The 26,710-nt window shown below is 41.6% G+C and overlaps 1 protein-coding gene across 1 annotated transcript; it reads left to right on the forward strand.

Moving 5' to 3' along the window:
- Window positions 1-11,964: 11,964 nt before the first annotated feature.
- On the forward strand, window positions 11,965-26,245 carry ANXA1 (annexin A1; the record flags this gene model as incomplete). Its single annotated transcript, XM_010139226.1, has 10 exons — window positions 11,965-11,993; window positions 16,704-16,782; window positions 18,890-18,983; window positions 19,686-19,780; window positions 21,346-21,459; window positions 22,037-22,127; window positions 23,151-23,230; window positions 24,180-24,236; window positions 25,450-25,543; window positions 26,150-26,245. Coding segments are annotated over exons 2-10 (787 nt in total), but the record flags the coding sequence as incomplete, so codon positions are not given.
- Window positions 26,246-26,710: the final 465 nt, after the last annotated feature.

Consider the following 26,710-nt stretch of genomic DNA (forward strand, 5'->3'; position numbering starts at 1 on the left):
GAACCTGTCCAGAGAAGGGCAATGAAGCTGGCAAAGGCTCTACAGAACCAGTCCTGTCAGGATCAGCTGAGGGAACTGGAGTTGTTTAGTCTGGAGAAAAGGAGGCTGGGGGGAGGTTTTATCGCTCCCTACAACTATCTGGAAGGAGGTTGCCGTGAGGTGGAGGTCTGTCTGTTCTCCCAAGTAGCAAGTGAAACGACAAGAGGGAATGGCCTCAAGATGCACCAGGGGAGGTTTAAGCTGGTTATTAGGAAAAATTTCTTTACAGAAAGGGTTGTGAAGTATTGGAACAGGGAATGGATCCAGCAATGGATTCACCATCCCTGGAGATATTTAGAGGACATGTAGATGGGTCACTTAGAGACGTGGTTTAATGGTGACTTGGCAGTGAAGGGTGAAAGGTTGGACTTGATGATCTGAAAATGATTGACCAAAATGATTCTGTGATTCTGTGATTTTATGATAGAACAGCCATAGTGAAAGAGAAGACTGCTCCTCTGATGTGGACAGATATACGTAGTGTTTCCTCCTTTATTATGTGGAAAATAAAATACGAATCTTGAAGCGGATAAAGAATAACTGTTCTCCCAGTAGCCTGAAGAAACGGGCACTGATAACAAACACCACGTTGTTTCTCTTTGTTGCTTACAAAAATGTGGAAATCATCTTTTTTTTTGCTGCTGGTGTCACTGCTACAAGCAGCCAAACAACAGAATGTAGTTGCTCTAATTGGTGTCGCTGAATGTTTGGAGATGGGCCTTTCGGGGCCTCTTCTCTTCTTTGCAGAGAGAATAGTAGTCGCCTCTCACACACAGGCTGAACAGTCTTAGCAGTCTGGTCCTTCTTTCTCATTGAGCTCTGCACCACACTGCTTGTTCTAAGATATTTAAGCCCACATTTATAGCAATGATTGCTGTTACATGAACTCAGCCTTTGTATCGTTAATATGAAGATTCATGCTCTGAGAAGGGCCTCTCTCGTATCTCATCCCCTGAATGTAACTTAACAATGAATCCCGACAGCATTTTACCGGTAGAGGTTTGTTTACATTGTCACAAGCTACAACTCGGATTTTTTCCAGGTGAAAAGGCATTATGCAAACGTTTTCTTCTTACTCATTCTCGTCAAACCACATTTTTTCCTCTTACACTCTCAGATTACACTGCCTTAAGCAACAGCCTTGCCCAATGGCATTGCCTAACAGAGACGACAACCAACAGTGGTTTTAACTTGTTATTCTTAACTTCTGGTGTGACAGAAAGTTATACATTCAGTTGACCATCTTTTAACATTAAAAATCTTTAATCATCCTAGTACAGCTCATTGACATGAAAAAGAGAATGTATTGAAATTATCAACTAATAAATTGCTAGTTTGTAATAAAACTTGGATGTCAACATTTAATATTACAGCCTGTTATTGTAGTCAGCAAGACTTCTTCTTGTATTTTGTGGATGCTATCTCTATTTTACTCTTGAAATCAAAGGCACACTTTTCAATCTGTAAGTTGCAGAGACTCTGGAACAAAAATGAGACTCTAGATTTAATTTTCCTTGAAAAATAGTGTAGATTTGTATATTTATTTATAGACATAACTCTTCCATTCATTAGTTAGACTTGCTATTCCACAGTATTCCCGGTCCTGGTTCATTCATTAGTCATCTATCTGATACAAGCAGATCACAACGCACCATTAATGTTGTGCTATTCATTTCTCAATCAGCCTTGGCAATCTTCCTCTAATTTTAATCTTTAGTAATGCATTTAAATTTTAAGCGTAATACTTGAGAGGTATACTTGATATCTAAGAAAAAAACTCCTTTACTAATGCGTGTGGGAAATGTTCAAATATGTTCGTTAACATGAGGTAAGAGCAGATTGTTCCCTCATGGTTTATGAACAGGATCTGCAAGCTGCTTAGAAAAAGCCGCAAATCTTCCTCACCTGTCCCTCACACATTCTTCAACAGACTGCTCCCTAAGCTGGGGTAAGGCAAACAGTTCTGCTTTTATTACAGGCTTGCATAACCGACCATTTATTCTTTAACTGCACACCTTTGTAAAGCACTCGGGGAACGTGTCCTTCTGATTTCACTTATCTGAACCTCTAAACGCATACGAAATATAAGTTTGAAACTAAAAGAGACTGTGGATGCTGAATATTCTGGGTTTTGAGGCCCAATCTTGGTTACCTGCTAGACAAAAAATATGGCCACATCGGGGTGTGTGTCAAGAAAAATGAAGTATGAACACATAATAATCTTGAAAAATATATTCTATGTAACAAAAATTATTTTAAGAGTGAAGGTGCAATTTGATGACAATTTTAAGATGTTGCAGTTAGGATATGTGTTATTTCTGTGGAATGTGTAGTAGGAAACCCACAAAATTTGGCAATAAACAGCTTTTACCCTTTTGCATTAACATTATGTTCTCTTCTTCGAGGCAGAAATCTCTGATGAAATTACTTGCCTTGCAAACAATTTTTTTTTCCCCAGCAAACAGGTCTTAAGATTTCAGGAAAAAAATACGCAGCAGAAACAGGAGAATTTGAATAAAGGTCCAAGCTTTAAAAAAATATTCCTCAATAAAATACAAGATAGAAAAGACAGCAGGTCAACCTAGTTAACCGATTTTCAATCACTTATCTAATATCTTGTTAAACATCCTTTTAGTTAACATGTTTTTTTTTTTCTTAAAGTCAAACTGTCTCCATCCTCTTGAATTTAAGTTCCTTTCTTCTTGTCCTATCACCACATTGAAGACTTTTGAAGACTTCAAAAAGTTCTTCTCAGAAAGAACTTAACTTGTCTTGCATTATTAGGCCACCAAACCCACTGTTCAGTGTCTCATCAAGAGACAGTTTCATCAGACCTTTGTTCATTCCTTTGTACAATCTTCCGTGTTCATTTTCTAACATCGTATTTTTTGAAACGACGTGTCTCAAGGGAGACACAGAAACATCAGCACATGCGGCTAATTGCCATGGCTGAAATAGCACTCAATGACTTGTTGAGCTGTGGAAACTTAATCCTGTTTCTCTAAAAAGTCACAAAATATTCGTAAATCCCAGAGCGGCTTTGCTTAATTTATCCCATTTTTCTAAATATCTATAAAGAGAAGTACACGACGTCCCAGTTAATCCCTAGCATTTGAACATACATTTTCCTGGATTAGCAACACAGCTATTGAAGAATAATTAGTGAATGCAATTAGAAAAAATTAGGAAAATAATTAGTAAAAAAAAGTTGCTATTCAAAATTACACTCATTTTACTCATGGATCTTTCTACCACGTAAACAACTTAGCTCTTTAAGTATGTCCTTCATATCAGCGGGTTCCTTTTTTTCCTTGACTTTTGTTTACAGCTGGGAAGATAAAAAATGATGTTTACCACATTTTTCACTCAGCTTGTTTAATATAACAGCCGAGTGACGGGGTCTGATTCCACTCCTGCACCCTCAACAGCTGTGTGCCATAATAGAGCATGCTTGACCAATTTTTTTTTTTTTCTGAAAAATCATTATGTTCTATAAAATTACCTTCTTCCATTGTAACCAGTCTGCTTCTCAGGTCCCGTGTTTCCACAGACACAGAGTCGAGTTAACTTGTGGTACTTTCTGACAGCCTCCCACGCTATGTACCTAAATATTTAATCTGTAAAAATGCAAGAGGTTCCCTAGGCAACAAGATACCTGCAGTAACTCACATGGGAGATGCGGATCAGGTTTCCGCTCTCTGTTTCCTGCAGCTAGCAGTGTCTGCTTTGCCAGGAGACCAAAAGTTATTAGATGGAACTCAAAGGGTAAAAGACTTAGCTGAAAAAATACAGGCTGATGGTACGTACCCAAAAGCACAAATGCTAACAAGGTTAGAAGAGTTTAATTAGAACATTTTACAATGCCCACACTTCCTTGTTTCAACTAAAAGAAGTTGAAATACGGTTCTCTTGCTACACCTCCAGTAGTAGTGAAACCGGTAAAGACACAAGGGGTGCTTTATGCAATTTCAGCCCTAATTTCTTGTAAACAGAGTTATTAAATGCTTTCAGATGAAACTGCTATTACATTAGAGCAAAGTTTGCTCTGCTTTGGAGGATTGCTTCATGGAAGTGTGTTGCTGTCTCCATTTTCTGCTAATTAAAAGTAAAAAAATGCATTTATCATTGCCAATGCCATTATGTGCAGATTGGTCTCAGCTTATGAGCCAGGCAGCCTGCCTTGATCTGGAGGTCAAATATGCTGTTCTCTCGGGATCAGTGCAGGCACACACCTTGCGATATACTCCTGTACAAACAGGAGCAGTACAGCAGCAGGAACTGGGAGAAGCGAGCACTACTCAGCAAAAGCGAACACAGAACAAGGTGTTTGCAGGCTTGCGTCATCCGGCTCAGGCAGGTGAGACCAGCGGCTCAGGATTTCCACCTCACCGCCGCTGTTCTGCACCCCACCCTCATGTCAAAGAGGATTAAAAGCAGGAGCTTGCCTGTAGAGCGTAGTCCAAAAGGAAAGCTTTCAGTATCACTAGCTTGACAGGCAGTTTCACCGCAGGTTTATAGAGGGCAGTTTCATCGGGAATCTTCTTCCAAATAATCCACAACTAATTAATTTGTATAACTAGTTTCCCTAGTGTTCTAATTTGAACATGTTATAGCTTCACCGGGGTGTGAAGAATATAGCATGATACGAGACTGAGATGAAAGGTCTCTTTAAAAGAGTACTTTCCTTATACAAAAGGAAAAGTTTTGTGGTTTTATTCACAAAAAAATAAAAAGGTGCAATTGTGCCCTTTTTTCTTTCTCTTTTACCTCTTGCTACAGGGGAAAAAAAATAAGAACGGAAAAAGAAAAAACAAGAGAAAAGCACCATCTGAACAATTGGGAATGTTTGTTTTTAAAAACTAACAACCCTATGTGTTTCCAAATTTATTTTACAGGAAAAAAAACAATATAGGACATAGAATTAGCACTTCAACTACTGCTAAAACCACGAAACTGGCAAAACAGAAAAACACCTGACTCTAAGTTATATTTAGCTGCGGTACTTTAAGTTTCTACTTCCAATTTTTAATATTCACTCTGGTGTTTCTTAATTACTTAATCTTTTACAGACTGTGTAGCAGCCCCAGTCCTGAACTAGAAACTGACTGTGCTAGCTATTGAACAAGCACAATACAGGAGACCTGTTCCACAGATATCCTAAGATCACTCCCTTCAGCTCTTTTGTCCTGGCTGGTGTTCTTGCTAATCTTACGTTAGGAAAAACCTTTACCTGAAAACCTTCGCTGAATTTCTACTTAAAACACCCTTTAAAATTCCCTTGAGTAATCCATTACACTGTACGTCTTTTTCTTAAATCACCATCATCTTGGGACTCACTATTCCATTCTTGTCTCTGATATTTCAATATCAATAATACTTCATGCGCAATTATGGGAAGGTGTATTTCTAGGGTTAAGAATCGTATTTTCCCCTTCACATATTCCCAATCACTTTGATTCTCTTGAAAACCTTGCAGCAGCTCCAGGGATATTTACCGTAGTATAGAACTGGGCCACAACTGAAATATCACATCTGCACTTTTCCTCTTTGAGAAACCTCAGATGCAAATCGGGTTTGGGGTAACGCACCTTTAGGCAGTTCTATAATGGGACAAATCACAGCGAACACAAACATCCCTTGAAATTTTTTCTCTTTGAAATACTAACAAGCTTAAACCCTTTAAAGTTTCTCATTAAAACCTATGACTGGCACCACGTCATCCACTGTGCTCTGTCTGGCATTTCTTCCCAAGCAGCACCCGCCTTGAAGAGAACTAGTCTAGAGTAAAACTGAAACACTAAACCAGGCGTTTTCTGCAGTTTTAGCTGGAAACACAGGAAATTGCTCGTCAACGTCTGAATACAGGAGTCTGTAACAAATCTCTCAGATGCAAATTCTTTCACTAAAAGTCAACAATGAGCTTAGATTGAAGAGAAAACACATAAAATGGAGGAGGCCAGGACACGGACATCTTTAAATTTAATACTGCAGTTTGGGTTGTTCCTTACGTATAACTTGCCTTTGTGAAGATCTGAAAGAATAGCACGTGAAACGCTTCGTTTTTTCTGAATTGAAACTATACCATAAAAGCAAATCAGTTTTACAGTTACTGACTAAATGTGAATTATTTCTGTCTGTTCCGCACAGGAATTTCACCCCGAATTTTGGCAGGTAAGATACTCCGTCGAACAGCAAGTTGCCTTGGACACCTTTTCCTATCCACAACAATTCCCCACTAATAAAGGGAACAGGTAGGGTCAGGTATTACAACAGAAAACAGAATGTCTAGTTTCCTCAATTTTCTTCTGACTGTTCTTATCACACCCTGAATGTAGACAATGAGTGAAACACAATTTATTATTATTCATTTATTATGTCATTCCTGGTTTTGGGTAGTTGAGGGAGCCAACCCAGGGCTGTGCCACACCGAACAAGCCTCGGCTTGACTGAAGTGATTCTGAAGCTTCGGAATATGATACTTGCTCCTCACTGTAGACAGGGAGTAAGATGTGCTTCATTGTTTTAATCTGGATGCTAACTGTCAATACATCCGCTTACTGGTGTTCATTTCAACACAAAGAAACAGCAAAAGCAGCACAGTTTCTTAAGGAGATATTTTGATATCTTTAACATACTAATTTTCTTCAGAAGAAGAAGAGAACCCGGAAATGTAGTAGATGTAAAGTTACTTTGGAGACTCACATCAATGTCAGAATGCCGGATAATCTTTAAAACTGCAGATAGCTAAATTTAACCTACATGTGTCAGCAATACAGGTGGTTCATCCACTCTTTAACTTTTTGTTAGTTAGTGTTGTCTCCTATTTCTTTGAAGTCACAACAACGTCATTTTGCAGCAGGGTTCAGTCTCTTTTGTGTTGCAGAGGGCTGCTCATCCTTCTTGGTCCCACTGGAAGATGCTGCCCAGTTCTGCTCCTCCTAGGATGCTGTGACTTGACAACCAGAACAGTTCTCCTGTTCTGTATTGTTAGTTTGATTGTTTGTTTTCACAAGACTTTTCTCCATTAGGACACTGAGCTTCCACAGCGGTCATATATTTTCCAATTATTTAAAGAAGAGCTCTCTCATTTGTGTTTCTTTCTCTTGAATGCCACTTCTGTTACTACATACACCATCTGAGTAGTGTTACACGTCAATAAAAGTCTTACACTTTCCCACTTCTTTGTCTTGTTCTCTTAGTACTTCTCATTCCGTGTGCACTGAGTTGTACCTTCCCCAGTGACTGTTTTTGTCACAACTTCATCATAGTACAGGTCTGTTTAGCTCTACTGTGATTTGGAGGAGGATTTGTGTAACCAGGGTTTCCAAAGTGTTTTTCCTAGAGGCTTCCTAGAAGGTCCAGGTTTTCCTCATGTGAATTACTTTGGCACGTAACCGTAGCAGAGTCAGGGCTCAAGCCTGGAAGGCAGTCTGACAGGTTGAAAAAGCTTCTGGAAGCACTTCTCAACCTGCATCCGTAACGTGAATTCCTGGTTCCATGAAATGGGTGACAAAACTTGAACTCATTTAAGCCAAATGGGACTTCTAGATCCTAACATGATGGCTTCGTGACGTGAATTCACACGCACTGATTCTAGCACAGCACGGGCTATTTTTAATTTTTTTTTGTAGAGGGCAGTTCACTAACATTTTGTGTTCTGGATAGCCAAGCATTGGTTTACTGTAAGACTCAGAAAATCCCTTTACAATTCTAGAAATATCCAGAGCTACAGAAAGGTATTTACTGCAACTAATTGAACAGTAAGTGTTAAAGCTCGTGATTAAAACATGGAGTTCCTGTTGTGAGACGATCAATGCCGATTCCGTATTTCATGAGGCACTAACCAAATGTTGGCAAACACACGATGAAAGAGAGAGGTGAATGATAAATATTTTGTGTGCCACAAAACCAAATACAATTTATCCCAAAATTTTCCCCAAAAAATATGTATGAAATTTTTTTATCAGTAGCAAGACACAAACATTCTGTCCAATCTTTTTCCTATTTGGGAAGCTTGGAAAGGGTTCTACAGCTGAAACATGGTCTGAATGGGATATAATACATTAATGAAAATAAATCATTTAGCAGAGACTCTGTAAGAGATTTTACAGTCTAGATTATGTGTCTTATGAATAACTTTCCTTTTTCCTTTAAGTATTAAACTAAAAAAGAAAGTTGTGTGTCTAGATTTGAAGCTCTATGCCACCCAGCCGATGGTACAGGACCATGGGGATACCCACAATCAGAACCTGACTCTAGATGGACCCATCAAGCAGTATGAAGAAAACATATTTTTCAGAATAATGTAACCAAGACATATTTCCCAAAACAGGAATTTGTACAGGAATTTATAATTATGTCTTAGTAGAAGAAGTACTGGGTTTGTCCTGTAATGTCTTGTAAGGAAATATTACTGCCTTCAGGAGGACTGCTCTAAGTCATACAGCAGTGACGTTACATGTTCTTAGATCCTTATCGACTGCACCGCTGTCTCTACGGCTTGACATCTGAGTACAGCAGGTCCTGCCTGTCTAAGAAAGTGGAGTTTCTCCTCAGTTTTGTAAGGTGTGTACAGAGGGTACTGAAGGTAAATAAAATCACAAGGTGCAGAAGATGAGAGAGGCACATTCCAGGTGGCTCTGGCTTGCTGTCACCTGGCTCAGAATGGATGACTGTCCTGGTGGGAACAGGCGGAGCTCTGTCCATGACTTACTGTCTGGCTTGGTACACTCAGGAGCAACTGCAGGACAATGCCAGTTTATAACAATGCAATTTGTTAGCATAAATTTCCGTTTGATATTTATCTCATAGGTGGTCTGAAGATCACTTGTTCTTTGGCTGAGTGGGGGTAGAACAGTCTTCTCCAAAATACCCCCAAGCTTAAGTCTTCTCCAAGGCATCCAAGGTGGTACAGAGGACTACATCAGCCCCTGAAATAGATGTATGGCTGCTGATCTTTCTCACAACTGCCATCAAAACTTCTGAGTCATTTTGCTGTCATCTTGGGTAGGATGAATTGCTTGGGGAAACTCCATCTGTCCACTCAGGCTGTTATCACCAGCCTCAAGAGAAATATTTGGCAAGGCCAAATCTGTCAATTTACCAAAAATTACTATTTTTCTTTTCTATTTTTACTGAATATTTCCATTTCTGTCAGCAGCGACTGTATTCCAAACTACATTGACTTTTGTACCAAAATACTGATACTAGCAGTATCTAAGAGATGCCACATTGAGTAGAAAGGTAAAGAAAAATGTTTCTTTTGTCTCATTTATATTATGATATTAGCTGCATGCCTCGCCACTTCTGAATAAACAATACCAGGTCATCAACAAACAACACACAAATTGTTACAGCTTTACGAAACAAATCATGGAGTTACAGTCAAAAATTTAACAATAAAAACTAAAGCTCCCTCCAACCCAAATGCGTTTTTAAAGTGCAAGCCTTTTGTACAATAAAGCTGCGTGTCCCAGACAGTGACTCACTCCAGCTCTAGGAGGACGATGAATCAGTGTATCCCCTCCCATGAAGAAGGAGGAAAAGCAAATGCAAACAGTTCCTGCAACGAGCTGTAGCACAATGCCTTCGTGTTGGATCACTCTGAAAGTAGAAGCACAGGCTTGAAAGACAATACAATTAAAAAAAAAAAGAGGTTAAAAACCACTATGATAAAAATGGGGTAACAGTTCAATCATTGAGAAAGCGTACCAGAAAAAAAAGTCAACGTGGAAGAGTGTTTTACTAAATACTTACAACACACTGATTCCTAGCCTTATGGGCTGCAGAATATGCTGCTGTGCTATTTTCTTTACTGAGAAAATGCCAAAAACTTACAAATGTGCTACGAGACTTTGTAATCCATCATTCTAGGGTATTTTGTTACTTCAAAAAACTCAGCTGGGTGCAGAGAGGATATGCACAGATTTCCAGCTTTTTAGTGTAAAGAGATTATAATTGTCCATGCTCAATAACAGACAAGGGAAATAGTCCTGAAAATTAGTGCGAACAGAGGCTTTGGCCAATACTCGGCATCGGTGGAATGAGGCAGGTGGTGTCTTAGTGACATGGAGAAGGTCGGGAGGGCAGGAGTAAGCTGACCTCCACACATGATAATCAAATAAACAAAACTAAATACAATCCAGTATCTTGCTCGCAATACTTCTGCCCCCTGGAAGGCCCTCCAGTTACTCAGCAGTTAACAACTGAAATACCTCTTTCAAACAGCGTACAAAATGTGCAGCAAAACCAGAAAATGCAACATGCCAGAGAAGGTTGCTGACAGTGCCCAGGGGGCTGGGCGCTCCCGGGGTGGTCAGCGCTGTGGGGCAAGGTTCCTGTCGGGGCTGGCAGTACAGCGCCCGGCAGCCCGTCCTGTCCCACCACCCGAGACAGAAGCAGGGCAGTGGGGGCAACGGAGACAGCCCCAGCCCCAGGCATGGGGCAGCTCTGTGGGGATGGAGCTGCGAATGGGATGGAACAGGACATCGGCACACAGGCTGGGCCAGCCCCAGGTCCCACAGCGTTCCCAGCCCAGCTGCCAGGCAGTGAGGACAGTGGTTCAAGCAGGGACTGAGCGCTGGAGCTGCAGCTGAAGGCAGGTCACAGGGCTGGGGTGGCTGGCTCCTGCCTCCCACAGCACTGCTGGGAGCTGTTGCCTTGGCCAGTGGCATGGTCCTTGGCTGTGCTGATCCTGAGCGTACCCTCAGCACTCACAACAAACCCTGTTGGAGACACACGTTTAGGACCCCAACAGTTTCCACGGGGCTATTTTAAACACAGGCGGGTGTCAGTAATGCTGGGTTATCTATGCAACGAGGTGCTGCATCTGAGGAATCTAAATGTCCCCTCTAATGCTACCAGCAGCCTGTTCGCCTCCCTCCTCACTCCAGTTGCTACGCAAGGGCAGACTGATAGACAGACCGGCCATAGTTCCTCATTCTGGAGGTACCAGTGCGTTGCAGCAGGTTGAGGTCAGCAGAAAGCAGAACAACAGCCAGCTGAGTGTCAGACCTGCTCGCTGCAAATGCTTCTGTTTCAGGCAGTGGTATTTCTTCACCAGGCAACCCCTTCCAGGCTGCTCTGATGTCAGTGATATGCCTAGTTAGTGTGGTGCTGTGGCCAACATGCTCTGGAAGATGTGTCTGCCCAGCTTGGTGAGGAAGTGCTTGCAGAAAAACATCTCTGTTGGGCTGGTGAAGTCCCTCACCTGGTGCAAACCCTTTTCACTTTGAACTTTGGGGTTTAATCTGAATATTTCACCCTCTTTCTAATTATGCAGGTTCCAGTTATTGTCTTTCTATTAAGCCTGCCAATTTCCAGGTGGTTTTTTGTTTGTTCGTTTTGATTTTTGAAAAAGGGGGTTACCAATACTAAGTGTTGGACTTGTCTTCCTCCTGAACCATTTCCATCCTTGGCTCCCGTGCAGGAGAAGCAGAGCTAATAACTACCAGGGCTCAGCGCTAAAGCGTTGAAGCCACACTGGCTCTTCTCCACGCCTGTCTCTCGAAGTTTCACTGAGCAAAAACATATCATCATATTTTCACTTCGAAGTAGTATCAGACATGTCAAAACGTGAAGGGACTAGCTCAAGTTTAGTTGTTTAACATTTTAATCTTATGATCCCAAAAGATTTGTGGCAATTTATTACAGTGACACCACGGCAGAGGAGGAGAGCTACCACGACATGTTCATGTGTTGTCTTTTTCTTTCTGAAACATTTTCCTGATTTCTCCAGCACATAGTTTTGCAATGACTTGTTCTTTTTTCTGTGGTTCTGTGTTTTGGCCAGCACCCAGGTTTAGCTGCTGCAAAAGGGCAGATGGTTGCTGGGGCTGTGGAAACACTGGTTGCTAGGTGGGGTCTCCCGTGCCGTGCTATAAAAGCATCGAGAGCCTCCTGATCTCTTCCTCCTGACTGCGCTGCCCTGAGAAGTAGTTTTTGTGAGGAAGAAGGTAGGTTTTTGCAGTTCTTTGCCGCTCTCTACAGATCTGTCAGACTGTAAGAACTGTATGATAAATTTGTCAAGTGACCCGGTGCAGTTTTCCGTGGGTTGTATTTGCTGGCAAGGGAAAAGCTGGGTGTGGGACAGAGAAAATTCTTTCCGTTTTGAAATGTTTCATGCACATGGGAGGGCTTGGGCAATTACCGCTTTTATTTAATGCATGCAAGGAATTAAAAAAGAAAACCCAAGAAATTTATTTGGAGTTGACTCTTTCCTGCGCTTTCTCTTTGCTTTTTTAGTAGGCTGCTGTAGAAATCACCAATTCCTGGAAAACTAATGTGATTTCTATGGAAAGTTAAGGGGGAAAAAAAGAAACAGCTGTTTCTTCTTCAACAACAGTTTGCTGCTCTGGGACTGTAGAAGGGTCTTTGCTGATGAAAGTGATAAAAATTAGGCAAAACAAGCTTTTAGAAACATAAGAGCAAAGCCCTGGTATTGTGACTAAGAACTTAGGCAAGCAACACAGAAGGGCTGTATCATCTGGGGTTGGTCCTGCTAAATTTTTCCACTGAATATTCCAAGGATCAGATTGTTTTTCCCTCAGATGACTTCTTTCATATTCAGTAGACTTTCCACTGCAAAATAAATTATTGTGCTAGATCTACTGGCTGTTCTTCTGGCAGAGTTAATGACCCTAATTTTCATCAAGATCCTGGTGATTAACATACAACAGTAACCGAAGATGATACATCTGATATGGCTCACGGCATGGTTAAATGAGCATGTAGAAACAGTGTTGTTTGGCACAGACTGTGTAGAAGTCTAAATTGCAACTTCAATTGTTTTCAATATATACTGAGTATTTTCTCAAGCCTTTTAAAAATTTGCATATGTTCAGTCCGAGGGTGCTTATTCTGGGGGTGGGAGCCAAACAGAAAGGAACATCACAGTAATTCTTGTGAAGCAGTGTTAGGACCTTCAGTCTGGATCTCTCCGTGTTTGATTTTTCAATCCAGTTGCAGTGCCGATCATTCTAATTGGGAATGCTAAAATGTATAAAATTCACAATATTTTTCAAACAGAGGTATTTTAAGTTTTGTTTCCTTTTCCTTTTAAATGGGATGTCTATGCATTCCGGTTTGGGAACTGGGACACATGGCCTGGACAGTACTTTATTACTAAACCGAGTAATTCTCAAATGCTATGTGGTGTGGAGTAATCCCAAGTACAACACTTTTTTACCATTGTTTCTGTTTGCACCATTCTGTAGGTACATACATTTTTTCCTCTTCCTATTCATAGACTTTGTCCTGAGCTCAAAAGTAGAGGAGAACATATGGCAGAAAGCCATCAGTTCCAGTCCTTTTCAGAGTGGCATGAGTCCAAGCGTTGGGAAAGACCTCAGCTCTGCCACAGGGCTGCCAGTCTTCCTAGATTCCAGTCTTCTTTCTTCTTGTTAGTCCTGGTTTCTTATAAAGCAGGCAAACGGTTCTATATGTGAGGTGGCGTCTTAACTCTCTGAGCTGATTCAAGCAGAGTAAGGTCTTCAGCCCCCCTCAAGAGCCGTTGTCTTTGACATGGATTATAATTGCATTATTTCCTTACTAGATGGGAACAGATTACATGCCAAAGCGCCTTTGTTTAAAAGTGAGGGGAAAAAAATCACTAGTTTTTAAGGATAGGATTGTTTTACTGTATCTCTTATTTAAATTGGGATAGATAGAAATGTTCAGAGGCTAAATAAATCAAACCCATTGTAGGCTTCTGCTCTAGTCATCCCCAAGAACAGCAAAAACTCTAGATCTGGGTGGGGGTGGGACAGACTGAAGAAACGGAGATGTTAGCAGTTCTCCCTGGAGTCAGCTCTCCCTGAGAAGTGTTACCTATCAAAAAAAAAAAAAATACAGTTTTCACCTCATCTCTTCTCAGAGATGGTGCTTTGAGACTGGATCCTGATTCATAGTTTTAAACAATTCTACACTCTGTCAATCTATTACTCAACAGACTCACCTGTACATGTCACTGTTGGTGATGCATTGCACCTAGTATGGAGTCTTTAAAATGTTTTCATCCTGCTGCATACGGCCTTTATGTGTGCTGTTATAAAATGCAGCAGAACGGTAGACACTGCAGTTCTTCACCTGGCCTGATATATTTCTGTCAATACAGGATGGATTGTCAAAGGTTAGGGCTGGGCTGGCCACTGGCAAATGACAGATGCCCTCTTCCCCACAGGGGAAGAGAAAGGGAGTAAGGGAGAGAGACGATGGGTTGGAAAAGAAAACCACAACTGCTTTAATAAAAATAATAACAGTAGATGGGAACATTAAAAAACATATTAAAAATCAGTATCAAACCCAACACCCCCTGATGGTAATGATGTCCCTGTCACCTCTGATGCTCCGGGGCAGGCACTAGGGAAGTCCCAGACTGGACTCGGTGGCAGATGGGAACCCAGTGCAGGAGCTGGGTTCAGGAGCTGGGTTCAGGCATGCAGAGATTAGGTTTGAAGGCAGAACGGACTGAGTCTCCCTTGGACACAGGCCATTGAAGAAGAAGGCTTTACCTTTGTGACCCCTCAGCTTTACACCGAACATGACATCTGTGGGATGGAACCCCTTGTTGGTCAGTGCAGGGTCCCCTGTCCTGTCCGCTCCTCCCCGCAGGTGCAGCCTCTCACTCCCTGCACCCCACCGTGGGACACAGGATGGAGCAGTGGCCTTGGTCTGCACAGCAGCGAGCGTCAGCCAGAGCCTTTCTGCACCCCAGCCCCTGGCGGTGACTGTGACCATCCAGCGTTACCACTGCTGGGAAAAAAAAAAAGGTGCAGCCTCTCACTCCCTGCACCCCACCGTGGGACACAGGATGGAGCAGTGACCTTGGTCTGCACAGCAGCGAGTGTCAGCCAGAGCCTTTCTGCACCCCAGCCCCTGGCAGTGACTGTGACCATCCAGCGTTACCACTGCTGGGAGCAGCCACTGTCTGCAGAAATGTGCCATTACCTTCAGACGGCGCCGCCACTGAGCAGAGACCGGGCTGGAGAATGACATTATGGAATTAGTGCTGCTCTAGCTCAAACGAGGACAAGGGTACAAGAGTCACCATAACAGCATGATAAAAAGTTTTTTAAATAGCAATGTAAGCATGCTTTTCTGATCCTCTCTAAATGACATGCTTAAACGCTGGTCCTTCAGACTTACACAGCGTTGTGACCATTACTCACCCTGGTGAGATCTAGTCTGACTAACATCGAGATCAGGGGTCAGCTTCAGTTTTTCTAGCAACACAGGCAGAACTGAATTTTGTGTCCTCAGGGCTGAGGGAAGGGCACAAAATCAAGAATTTTCTGGGGAAGAGAGAGAGTGTAGGAGGCTACTGGCTTGGAGCGGGGAGGGAAGGGCCGAGCTGGGCTGGAGGAGGGCTGCGGCAGGGAGCTGGAGCTTTGCTGACAGCAGGAGGTGGAAGTGGGTTTCCCAGTTTTGCTATGAGGGAGAGAAGCAGCTGGGATGCAGCTACACTGCTTGGTTCTAGGTGTGTGTTACCGTCAATGACTGCCCCTTGCCTCCCTACGGGACATGGGGTGTACGTAAGCGTGCTTGCGGCATGAGAAACGTAGATTTTTATACTTGTGTATATGATCTATGTTACATGATCTGTACCCAAAGACAACAAACAGCATCTTGTTTCTTCACACTAGATTCAAAGACTCTCTGGTTTACCCAGGAACATTATCTTTAGTTCATTGTTTACAAGTATGCTTTAAAACCAAGCCTTCCGCAGAGCTGGCTATTGAAGTGTGTTTTGAAAGAAATGGTAATCTGTTTTGAGCAGGACAAAAACACTTTACTTGATAAAACATTGGGTTTTTTTTTCTCTCTGTTTCTCACTGTTTCAATAAGTAATCAGAATATTCCTCACATGAATGCTGTTATGAAACAACCTATTCATTTTTGGGGAGGTGCTGTAATGTCAAATCACGTCATCAGTTTTTTATCCCATTCTGCAAGGTATCTTATGGAAAATCGGGACTGGTTTTCGTTTTGAGCATTAAAAAAGCAAAAATTAGGGTTTTTCCCTTTTAAATGGGTAATGCTGTATTCTTTTGTAGAAATTGAAGGAAATATTTAAGAAATAAGATACAAGGTAGGTGAAACTATCCTATTTACCCATCTTCCTTAGGAAAGGATTATGCAAAGAACTCACATGAGAGTATGTTTAACAAGGGAGTATCTTTTGTCATACCGTAACACACAGGATTTCCAGCCTCAGTAAATAATCAGAGAAGAACACTTGTTTAACACTGAGTTTGAACAACTGTCCAGTAAGCCAAATGGGCATAGCTGATACCTTAACTGACAGGGCAAGATGGACTTCTATTTGTTTCTGGTAACTTCTCTTTGTAAGTCAGTGCTAATGCTTAGGTATTGCCACAGTAAACAAACCAATAATCCAACTAGTTTACTGTTCTGTTTCTAATCTAAAGCCTCTGTGAATAGCAAAGCGTGAGCAAGCAGTTGTGGAGCATTGGGTCACCCGCCAACATAAAAGTTACCTGCTTCCACTAGCAGAGGACAATTACTGCTTGGGAAACTAACCCCTGCGTATTGTAGTTCAAGAGAAAGGATTTTGAGAGTGAGAAACCTTGAGCTGCTGAAAGTGATGAAAAATGGCTTGAGACTTGATGAAAAATGTCTTGTTAACTTGGTGCACCTCTTCCTAGAAACTCTGTCAACATGGCTATGGTGTCAGAATTCCTGAAACAAGCATGGTTCATAGAAAACCAGGAGCAGGAGTGTATTGTAAGTATTACCATCTTTTCAGAGCATCATGCTTATTTTAAAGTACTTTTACAAGAGATTTAGATATATAGGCTACCAAACATCTTTCACTTACCCAAAGCAAGGAAAAACAATGGCAAAACTCCAATGGATTAGAACTGGAACCCAGCTGCATCGTGGCATATAATCTAATGTAAATTAATAAAATAGTAAGTCTGCTACCAGGTGAAAAATGCTTGTTTGCACACGTCAGTCTAGTTTGAATTCCTAGTTACTATTCACTATTGTAATTCCCAGCAGCTAATCCCTGATCGGCTCAAGCTGTTCTCTTTACGTAGTAACGCAATGCACAGGTGCGTGAATGTGTACGAACACACTCAGAGGACACACAAGAGACAAACGGGGACTTTCTGGCTGAGGTGCAGGAGGCCGTGAGCTGGAGCCAGGAACGTAAAGGAGGAACTGAAGTCACTGGTGTATGTCCTAGATTTCGTGTCGTATGTCGTGCTCACTGCAGGAAGAGCCGCAGTATGTGATAAAACATCTCAGATGATCAGTACTGATACTGATTAGAAAGGAGGTTTACGGTGGTGAGAAGTCACGCGTTATTGCAGTGGATGACGTGGAGAGTCTTTGTGATAATGAAGTTAATTAAAATACTGAAACGACTGTCAGCAAAGGTAAAGTGTGAAGTCCTAAGAGATCCTGAAAGAACGTTCACCTTGAAAAAACATTGGACGTGGGGGAAATTTCAGTAAAATAAAGTTTTCTGCTGTAAAAAAAGGCCTTTGTGAATGTTGCAATTTTGACTCCACCACATTTTGTGCAAAAACCTTTTGCTCCTCCATCCTGTTTCCCGTGTACTTTCAGGGTTTTGAGTCTTTCTGGTTGTGGTGGTTACAGACACATTTTTATTGCTGCTAGATAAGTTCATCGTGGAAAGCAGCATACAAAGACTCTAATCTTGTGTGCCTGGAAAAGAGGCAGCAAACCAGTCCTGTTCCTCTGCGTATCACAACAGTCACAGCGATATTTTTTTTTTTAAGTATGTAAGACACTGCTTTAAGGATTCAGTCCCTCTGCTCTCTTACAACTCCTCGTGATATAACTGTGTGATTTAGTTACCATGTGTTAGAGGTGTACAAAATTCAATACAGAATGCTGTACATAAAACATATATCCATGTCATTTCTCTCGTGCTATTTGGCTTTAGCAGCAAAAGTTCTAAAAAAATAAAAAATAGTGAGTCGTTCAAACAGGAGACAGAGTACAGGTGATTCTGAAAAGCTCTAGCTGAAGTGCTGGGATATTTTTTTTAATAAAAAATCTCACCATATATAACACCAATGGGAATATTGTACAAATATTCCATCCAAGAACCTTGAGGCATTTACAGCTTCTGCAAGAGAAGTGGGTATCTGTTAGCTAGTGCTGTTGGGTTGTAGGCCCTGCCAGTGACTTGATTTGTCGTGCTGCTGGCTTAGGGCAATCCACAAAATCTGTCACGTAGTGGAGTTCATCAGCCCTAGTTATTCCCAGAGCCCTCTAGACGTTGACCAGGGAACACCCATCTAGGAGTGGATTCACAAAGGGCAGCCAGTAGGTAACGTCTGTGAAGAAACTGCGGTTTAAATCTCAAGATTCAAAGAAGCTGGATAACAGCTCTCCACTTCCTTGCAGAATTAGGCTTGAGTGCTTCTCCAGGATCTTGCATGCAAGAAGTGCTTGTAGCCTTAGATGTGAGTCAGCTGAGAATCACTTAATAGGATGCACAGTCAATTTGCAAAAAAATTAGTAGCACTTCACTGGCAGTGCCTCTGGGATTTATTGTGGGTGTAGAGCCTTTAAAATTTGGATAAAATTGCCTGCCGTGACAGTTAAGTGTTTTCCTGAGGAACAGACCTTCAGGTACCTAGAACAATACACATGAGGTTTAATACGGGAGGTGTGAAAGGAACAGGTCCCATACGTAACCGTTACCGAGTCTGTGGAGTTTTCTGTGCGACACAGCTGTATGTGCCTCATGACGGTCCCACCACAGGCGAGTCCAAACACATGGTTTGTTCAGGCATCTGTCCGGCGTCTTTGCAAATTCTTTGGAATGAGCAATTTTTTTTTCCCTCTGCAGAAGAGTTCAAAAGGTGGCCCTGGAGTACAGTCATACCCCAACTTTGATCCATCAGCTGATGTTGTTGCTTTGGACAAAGCTATTACTGTAAAGGGTAAGAGGAGTATATTCTCACCTTGCTACATTAGGACTCTTCCTCGGGAAATTTTGAGAGTAGCACTGAATAAAGTATCAGAGCAACTGGGAGAGCTGCCTCTTCTTTTAAAGGTTTGGCAATACATTAAATTATGTTATGATATCCTGATGTTGTACTACAATTTCAGACCCTAACACTACCTTAAAGTTCTGGAACATGCTGAAGGAAGGGTTGTAAAAATTAAATTTCTAGAGAAATAAATAATACTACAACAAACCATACTAACACTATGTTATTTGATTTCCATAACATCCCAGCAAGCGGCAGTGAACATGCTGTTAATGTTAACGTTTGCTTCCATTGCGCTCCTCTCTTTTAATGAAACTCACATTTGGCATTTTTTTTCCTTTAGTTATTCTGTAGTGTAAGTTCTACACTCAGAGCACTTTAAGACTTTCTATATGAAACTCTAGAAACATAGGTTTCTGTGTTCTATTGTTCTATGGGAATCTTCATTTCGTTTCTCCACTACATCACTAATTGTAAGCCAGTAGATGATTACAGTTTTTCCTCTGAGTTAAACTTCAGTGTGTCAAGAAACCAAAATATAACATAATGCAAGTAACAATTTACAAAAATTAATATTTGGCTGAATGACATGCTAGAGGCCACCATAGTATCTCCAATATTTTAGCCATTTTTTTGTTTGGTGACTCCTAGGTGTGGATGAAGCCACCATCATCGACATCTTGACTAAAAGAACAAACGCTCAGCGTCAGCAGATCAAAGCTGCCTATCAACAGACTAAAGGAAAGGTAAAGTATATCCAAGCCAAGCTTAAATTTACACCCAGAATATCAGCATTGCTCCTGGCTCAGATGGTACATACAGCTTTGGCTTCATAGAGCAAAAAGTTACAGCTTCTGCCTTCTGTAGTTTGCGGAAACCATGACAGGATCACAGTAACCAGCAACTGCCTTGCCAGTGCTGAGCCTCTGAACACAGTTCTCACTTCCCAGCTCTTTGAATGCACTGGAGATCCGTTATGTCACTAAATTACTGTGGTTGCAGAGATGCCGTTACCAGCTGGGAGACAGTCTGCTGAGAGAAAGGGATGGATGGAGAAGGGGACTGGGAGATCGCTGTGAATATTCAAGTCCAGACAGAGTAACAAATAGGATAGGAATGTTGTAGGACGATAACACTGTTCCACAAGTATGCCAACACTGGTATAGGGACGAGTATGCAGGGCCAGTGTCGTACCCCTGAGTGGTAAAACTGCTAGTCCCTGGAACGGAGAAGCTTGGACGTTATTGCTGGTTTCTGGAAAAGGTTTTGACTTTTTTTTTTTTAATTGCTCTTACTTTTCTCTGTTACAAATTTCCTCCAGTTGAACCTGTAACTCAAAATTGAAATTATGATTGCGCTGTTGGCACATTGGAGTTACTGAGCATTTGTTCCTTGGAAGGTGATTCCTTTGAGTGCAAGTTTTAAAGGCCAGCTTAGAAAATAAGTCTAATGCCTCACTGTAGCTTAGGTTTCCTGTTCCTGTTCAGGAGCCCTCACCTGTGATTTTCCCGCTGTCTGCCCCTCTCCACAAGCTCCAGCCTTGCCAGGGAAGTATCATCCCAGAGACAGAGGGAGGCTAATGCTGTTAGGTTGTTGGACACCTGGCTCCTGGCACACTGTCAAAAGCAGAAGAGAAGTAACTGCGGATCTCGTGCTTGCTTCTGAAATAACCTTGTTGTTCGAGGCAGGTCAATCTTCTCACTCCTGCAGCCACAATCAGGACACACACTTTGCAGAGAACAGGGCTGTAGCTTTTAATGTCAGGAAATAGAATACTGAACACTTCCAGATAAGAGACAGAATAAATCAGAAAATTTTTTTTAACTTCAATTTATGTCAAATCAGAATACAGCCAAAATCTTAACTGCAGGACTTGCAGTTTTGTTCAGGGCGATATTACGCTACGTCCACAGAGATTCCACAGCAAATTCTTATACTTTGTGCAATAAATGCACGAATTAAAATGTTATCCAGATGAGCAACTCAGTCCTAATCATAATCATAATCATAATCATAATCATTACCTTCTCTTAAGGTAATACTACAAGCAGCTTATTTTGATACTGTAAATGGGTGAATATCACTGAACTGCAACGTGTGAAAGCAATCCTGAACACTTACTGGGAAACCCTGACACTCTGATTAACACAGAAGTGACAAAAATTTTGAGTATGGCTTCATACTTCTTTCTAGTAGCTAGAGGTACGAGGCAGGTTAAGATCCTTCAGAGTTCAGACTCACACGTGCGCTGCTGAATAGCAGCTTTTTACCATGCCCTGGCTTAGCGTGTTTCTTACTCCTCCTGTCACAGAGTCTAGAAGAAGCACTGAAAAAAGCTCTGAAAAGCCACCTGGAAGATGTCGTCGTGGCTCTGCTCAAAACCCCGGCTCAGTTTGATGCTGAAGAATTGAGAGCCTCTATGAAGGTAAGGCAAAAACTTCTGAGAAAATCTTCACTAAAGAGCATAAATAATTATCAAGGGCTGTAAACAGCACTGAAGCTGGATTTATTTTTAACACTATGTCGTAAATTAAATCTGTGTTGGTCATCCAGGTTCTGAGAACAAGGCCCAGCAATCTCTGTTAGATGTCTGGGCTGGAGGAGACTCTTTTGTGAGAACGAACTCTCCCTGCTTCCTGGAAGCAGGCTGCTGATGCAGCAGTGGAAAGCCGTAGCGTTTGCTTATGTGTTTGTGTGAGAGAAAACACAAAGGGGAGGCGGTGTTTTTCCTCATAGATTTTACATTCCTAGCTTTTGTGTGCACTGGTTAATCCCTTTAGCACTCCTTTTGGGTACCAGTGCTATTAAATGTGGTTAAAAATTAATTCCAAAAGAGCTGAAATAACAATATTGTATGGAAGCACAATGTTTTCTATTTTTATTTCTTGTTCCAAGCTGGACCGTCAAAGCCAAGCCCATAATGTTCATGCTGTCTCTGTTCTTCCAAATTTTAAGTTTGCCGTATCAAATAACAATTTTAAAAATTCAATCACTTTTATCAGGGGCTTGGGACTGATGAAGATACCTTAATTGAGATTCTGGCCTCCAGAAACAACAGAGAGATCAGAGAAGCCAGCAGATACTACAAAGAAGGTAATGCAGAGCAAGAGAGGAGCGTTAAAGTCGCAGCTCTGCAGCAGACTCATCACAATCGCAGCCCCACTTCTCAACGGGAGAAGCTGAGGTGGCATTGCAGGAGGCAATATGTGGTGGTTCGCGTAGGATTGAAAGAGTTGCAGGGAAGGGAGTTCCTACAGACTTCTCCTGATGTCTGTAATCCCCAGTAGAGAAGGGAAAGGCACATCGTCGCCGCCAGAATGACGGATGTCGCATGGAATGGGCCGTGCCTGTGGATCCATCCCAGGAACCAAGCAAAAAACAGCTGCTTTTTTTCTCTTGTGACTAAGTCTTGGCTGCCTTGTGCTCTCACCAGGCTTGGAAATAAAGCTTACTGAGGCAGCGGCACAGAAGACGTTAGCAGACGGAGCCACCAATGAACTAAACAGGGAAAATCTTTCCATAGATAACTAAAATGCAAAGAAGCCTCCCTCATATATGTAGAGATTACATATATCACATTAATGTAGAAATCAATGTTGCCTTATTAAATCGTGTTTTCTGAGATTGTAGTTAACTTTTCCAAGAGAATTCCATTCAAATAGTCTCATTCAGAAGCCAAAATTAATAGTTTGATGTTTTAGGAAGAGATTTGTGATTGAGTTCAGTGCTGGTAGGAACAACAAGAAATAAGAATGAAAGATAAACAACTCAGGAAAAGCTTCAAGCTTTTTTTTGTACTTCACAAGCAAGAGCCCAAGACAATGTCACCAACAAGGCCTTAGAGAAGGACTTTTTCAGCAGATTTTGGGCTTAACCTCAAGTTTCACAGCATATCTCAGGCATTAGAGGACATGTTACAAGTACATCCCTCCTCTTGAAGCTAGAAGAGAAACTATGAAAACTGCATTTCTAGTGGGCATAATTTAGTGGGAAATCAGGAACAGACTGAAAAAAATCACAGAATCATAGAACGGTTTGGGTTGGAAGGGACCTTTAAAGATCATCTTGTCAACCTAGTTGATAACTTCAAAACAAACTTTGAACTTCTCATTTCAGTGCTGAAGAGAGATCTGATACAAGACATTATCTCTGACACATCTGGAGACTTTCAGAAGGCTTTGGTTGCTCTAGCCAAGGTATGCTGTGCTTAAGCATTGAAAGTGACATTACTCATAACGAAAAAGAATGTTGTCAAGGCTATTTTAGAGAAAGACATAAAATTAATAAGGATTTAGATAACATTTATTTATATATTTGCTTTCATTATTTTTACTTACATATCTTAGACCATATAAAATTTTTCTTAAACAAGCTACAGTGAGATTTTATCTCAAATGCATTGTGACAAGTAGTGATGTTTATTATTGTTTATCAGTTACGCTTTCAAGACTTTTTCTGTGGTAACTCTCTGTAAGCACTTCAAAAGACAACAGTCATAGTGTCATGTCAGTTGACAGGAAACAGAAAAAGAAGAAATACTCAGAATTAGAGAAATAAACCTTCCGTGTTGGTGTTACGTTTCTAGTAGTTAGGTAATAGGACACGTGCAGGGAGCTAACAATTGGACAAAGCGTTCTGCGGATTCGTGTTCAAAAGCACATGAGTTTATACACTGGAGGTGCCCAATAAAAATACCCTTTAAAAATGCATAAAAACTTGACTCCGTGATTGCTGAGTACGTGTATATGAAGCTTGTACATACGCACAGGAGTATTTTCTGATATGTCCATGTGTGTGGCTTAAATTTACAGTTTTGGGTTTCAAAGCAACTTGAAAGGAGTCTATTGAACGGTTATCAGGGAGCAAATCACAGCCTCAAAGCCTGTAACTTCACATTAAGAAAGTACTTCCTGCGGGTTTTAATGTAGGACTTCAGAAATGAGTTGCTGTCGGGCTTACAAGTGTGAGCTCTGGTTGATTACAAATGCCATGGCTTTATTAACAGAATAATTGATCTAACCCGCAATTACATATTAACTTACGTACGGGAATGGTTGGGCAGAATTCCAAAATGATGAGTTTTGGTGAACTGAGTGATTGTGACAACCAGTGAAATTTCATTTATTTATTTATTTATTTATGTAGGCTGACCGCTCCGAAGATTCCTATGTGAATGATGAGCTTGCTGACAATGATGCCCGGGTAAGAACACGCTTGGAACTCTGCAGAGCTTCTACATCTAACTTGAGGTCACAAACTACAGCTGTGAATGATCTGCCTGTATCTTGTGACCTAACAGACATCCGTATGTCGTGTAGCAATCTTTCCTGAGGGGATGCTGCTTTACAAAGTTCATGCAAACTTCACTGTCTGAAGGAAATTAAATCTTCACCCTAATATCTAGCTTCAGAAACATCTCTGCAAGAACTCTTCTAGTTCATCTAAAACATGCAGACCATTTGAAGTAGAGGTCAACAACTGGAGAAATTAGACACAATCTTCCTTCTGTTTATAACACAGCTCCTGAATTGAGGTACCAGGGTGAACTCCTGTATGTGCAGAACGGGCTACCGTACCTTGAACAGTGTGAACTCTGCAGTATGTTACCTACAGCTGTTGCTTTTACAGTGATGAACCTTCCAAAATTATTGGGTAAACATCACAGTCATTTTCTGAACAATACTAAAATAACAGCTGTTACAATTTAAATATAGATTGGCTTTGATTTATTCCAAGAAAAGGCCATTGAGCAATACTGCTTATTGCTGCTACATAAAGACTTTAGTTTTGTCATCAGCCCTAGATGTGAAAGGTCAGTAAATTAATATTCTATCTAAGCTCAGAAGTTCAGTATTATTTCTCTTGGTCCAGAGACAGTATTGTTAAATCTCCTTTGCTGCTCTGTGGAGGCCTTAAATTACCTCTAGAGAGATTAGAGAAGGTGAGGAAAACGAAGAGGGCTGAAAGACAAGAAACACTTGGTGTGCAGGCTTCTCCTTCACATTTGTCTAGTTAATATCAGAGATGATAAATTTTTTTGTCTGACAAAGGCTACCCACCCTAAACTCCAATGCGGACTGTAAACCTGTCACGATACCTGAAAGCTCTCTTCATTCAAGGGTGTACATTCCCAGGAGAGCTAGATGGTGATCGTAAGATGTCTGAAAGTGCGTTTTCCAACTGCATCGTGTTCTCTAGGTGCTGTTACGACATAAGCAAAGCATGAAGTATTGCTTGATAGAGCAACAGCTAGCCTGAGGTTGCGCAGACTTGTGTTACAGATCGTGTGAAGGGCTGGAGTTCACTGCTGACAGCCAATGGTCTACGTCCATCTCACAGCCCCAGAATTACTGTATTTCTCTTTGAGTTTCACTACACTGATGTTAGCATCACCACTTTCTTTTCCTTATGGCAGGCCTTGTATGAAGCAGGGGAGAAAAGGAAAGGAACAGATATTAACGTGTTTATCACTGTTCTTACCGCAAGAAGCTACCCACACCTCCGCAGGGGTATGTTGGATGAAACTTTCTCCTTCCCTAGGTCGGTGTTTTGAACATGGCCTGCTCATGAGCTCAGGGGATGTGACCCTGTCCGCTACAGAGGACAGAGCTGTAACTGGACACATGCCTGCAGACTAAGGGTGCCGCTGGCAGAGGGGTGGTTCTTTCCATATTAGTGATGAACAATATCACTTAGGTTGTTAACAACACTATCACCGTGAAGTCCCACGCGGCTAGTGATCAGAAGGCCAAGGGATCAGTGTGGCAAGGGTTCTGAATGCTCCCCAACAGAGTCTTGCTCCTCAGCCAGTTTGCCAGGGTAGAGGGCTATTGCCTACTGTCACAGACCCCAGTGGAGACACTGCCCCACCTCTGTCCCTGCCAACGGGAACATGAACACTGCCATCTCACAGAGCCCCGTTCCGCACGCTGACTCCTGCAGTCCGTACAGTAACCCTGCTCTTTGCCCTGTGCTGGCTGAAGAAAACGAGAGAGGTGGCCTGCAGTCAGCCGTCAGTGTCCACTCCTGCAGCACTGAAAGCAGAAAAAGGCAAAGGCAATGCCGGGAACACTGTGTTTTCATCACTGGTCACTGAATTTTACTCCCTTATTTAGTCTTTCAGAAGTACACCAAATACAGCAAACATGACATGAACAAGGTACTGGATTTGGAGCTGAAAGGTGATATTGAGAACTGCCTGACTGCCCTTGGTAAGAGGTTCTGCAGACTTTAGCCTGCCATACGTACTGACCGTATGAAAACCTGCCTTCTGGTTGTCTACTTGCTCTGATAGGAAAACTTTCTGGGCTTACCCTCTTTCACTGAGAAACTCGCTAAATAGTACTGTGGAAAATCCTGTGTGAATGTAGTGATTGAACTGAGTTATTTGAACTCAGTTAAAGGTGATGAATGCATAGAAATACCTCATGATATGTAGGAAAAGTCTTTCAAGGAGAACAGGTGCATCAGCAACATAAGAAGACCTCTACAGGAGGTCGATGTGCCAAAAAGGGCTGTCAAAACAGGGAAAATTTGTGTAAATATCTGATAGTTTTAAATCCAAAAAACCAAAACCAAACCCACTCTTCTCCAGATTTTGTTTTGCAAAGCCTGTTATAATACACTATAATATATATACATATATTATAATATATTATATATTTTACATATATATT

Source organism: Buceros rhinoceros, unplaced genomic scaffold (assembly GCF_000710305.1).
Source record: "Buceros rhinoceros silvestris isolate BGI_N320 unplaced genomic scaffold, ASM71030v1 scaffold3127, whole genome shotgun sequence".
Taxonomy (NCBI): Eukaryota; Metazoa; Chordata; class Aves; order Bucerotiformes; family Bucerotidae; genus Buceros; species Buceros rhinoceros.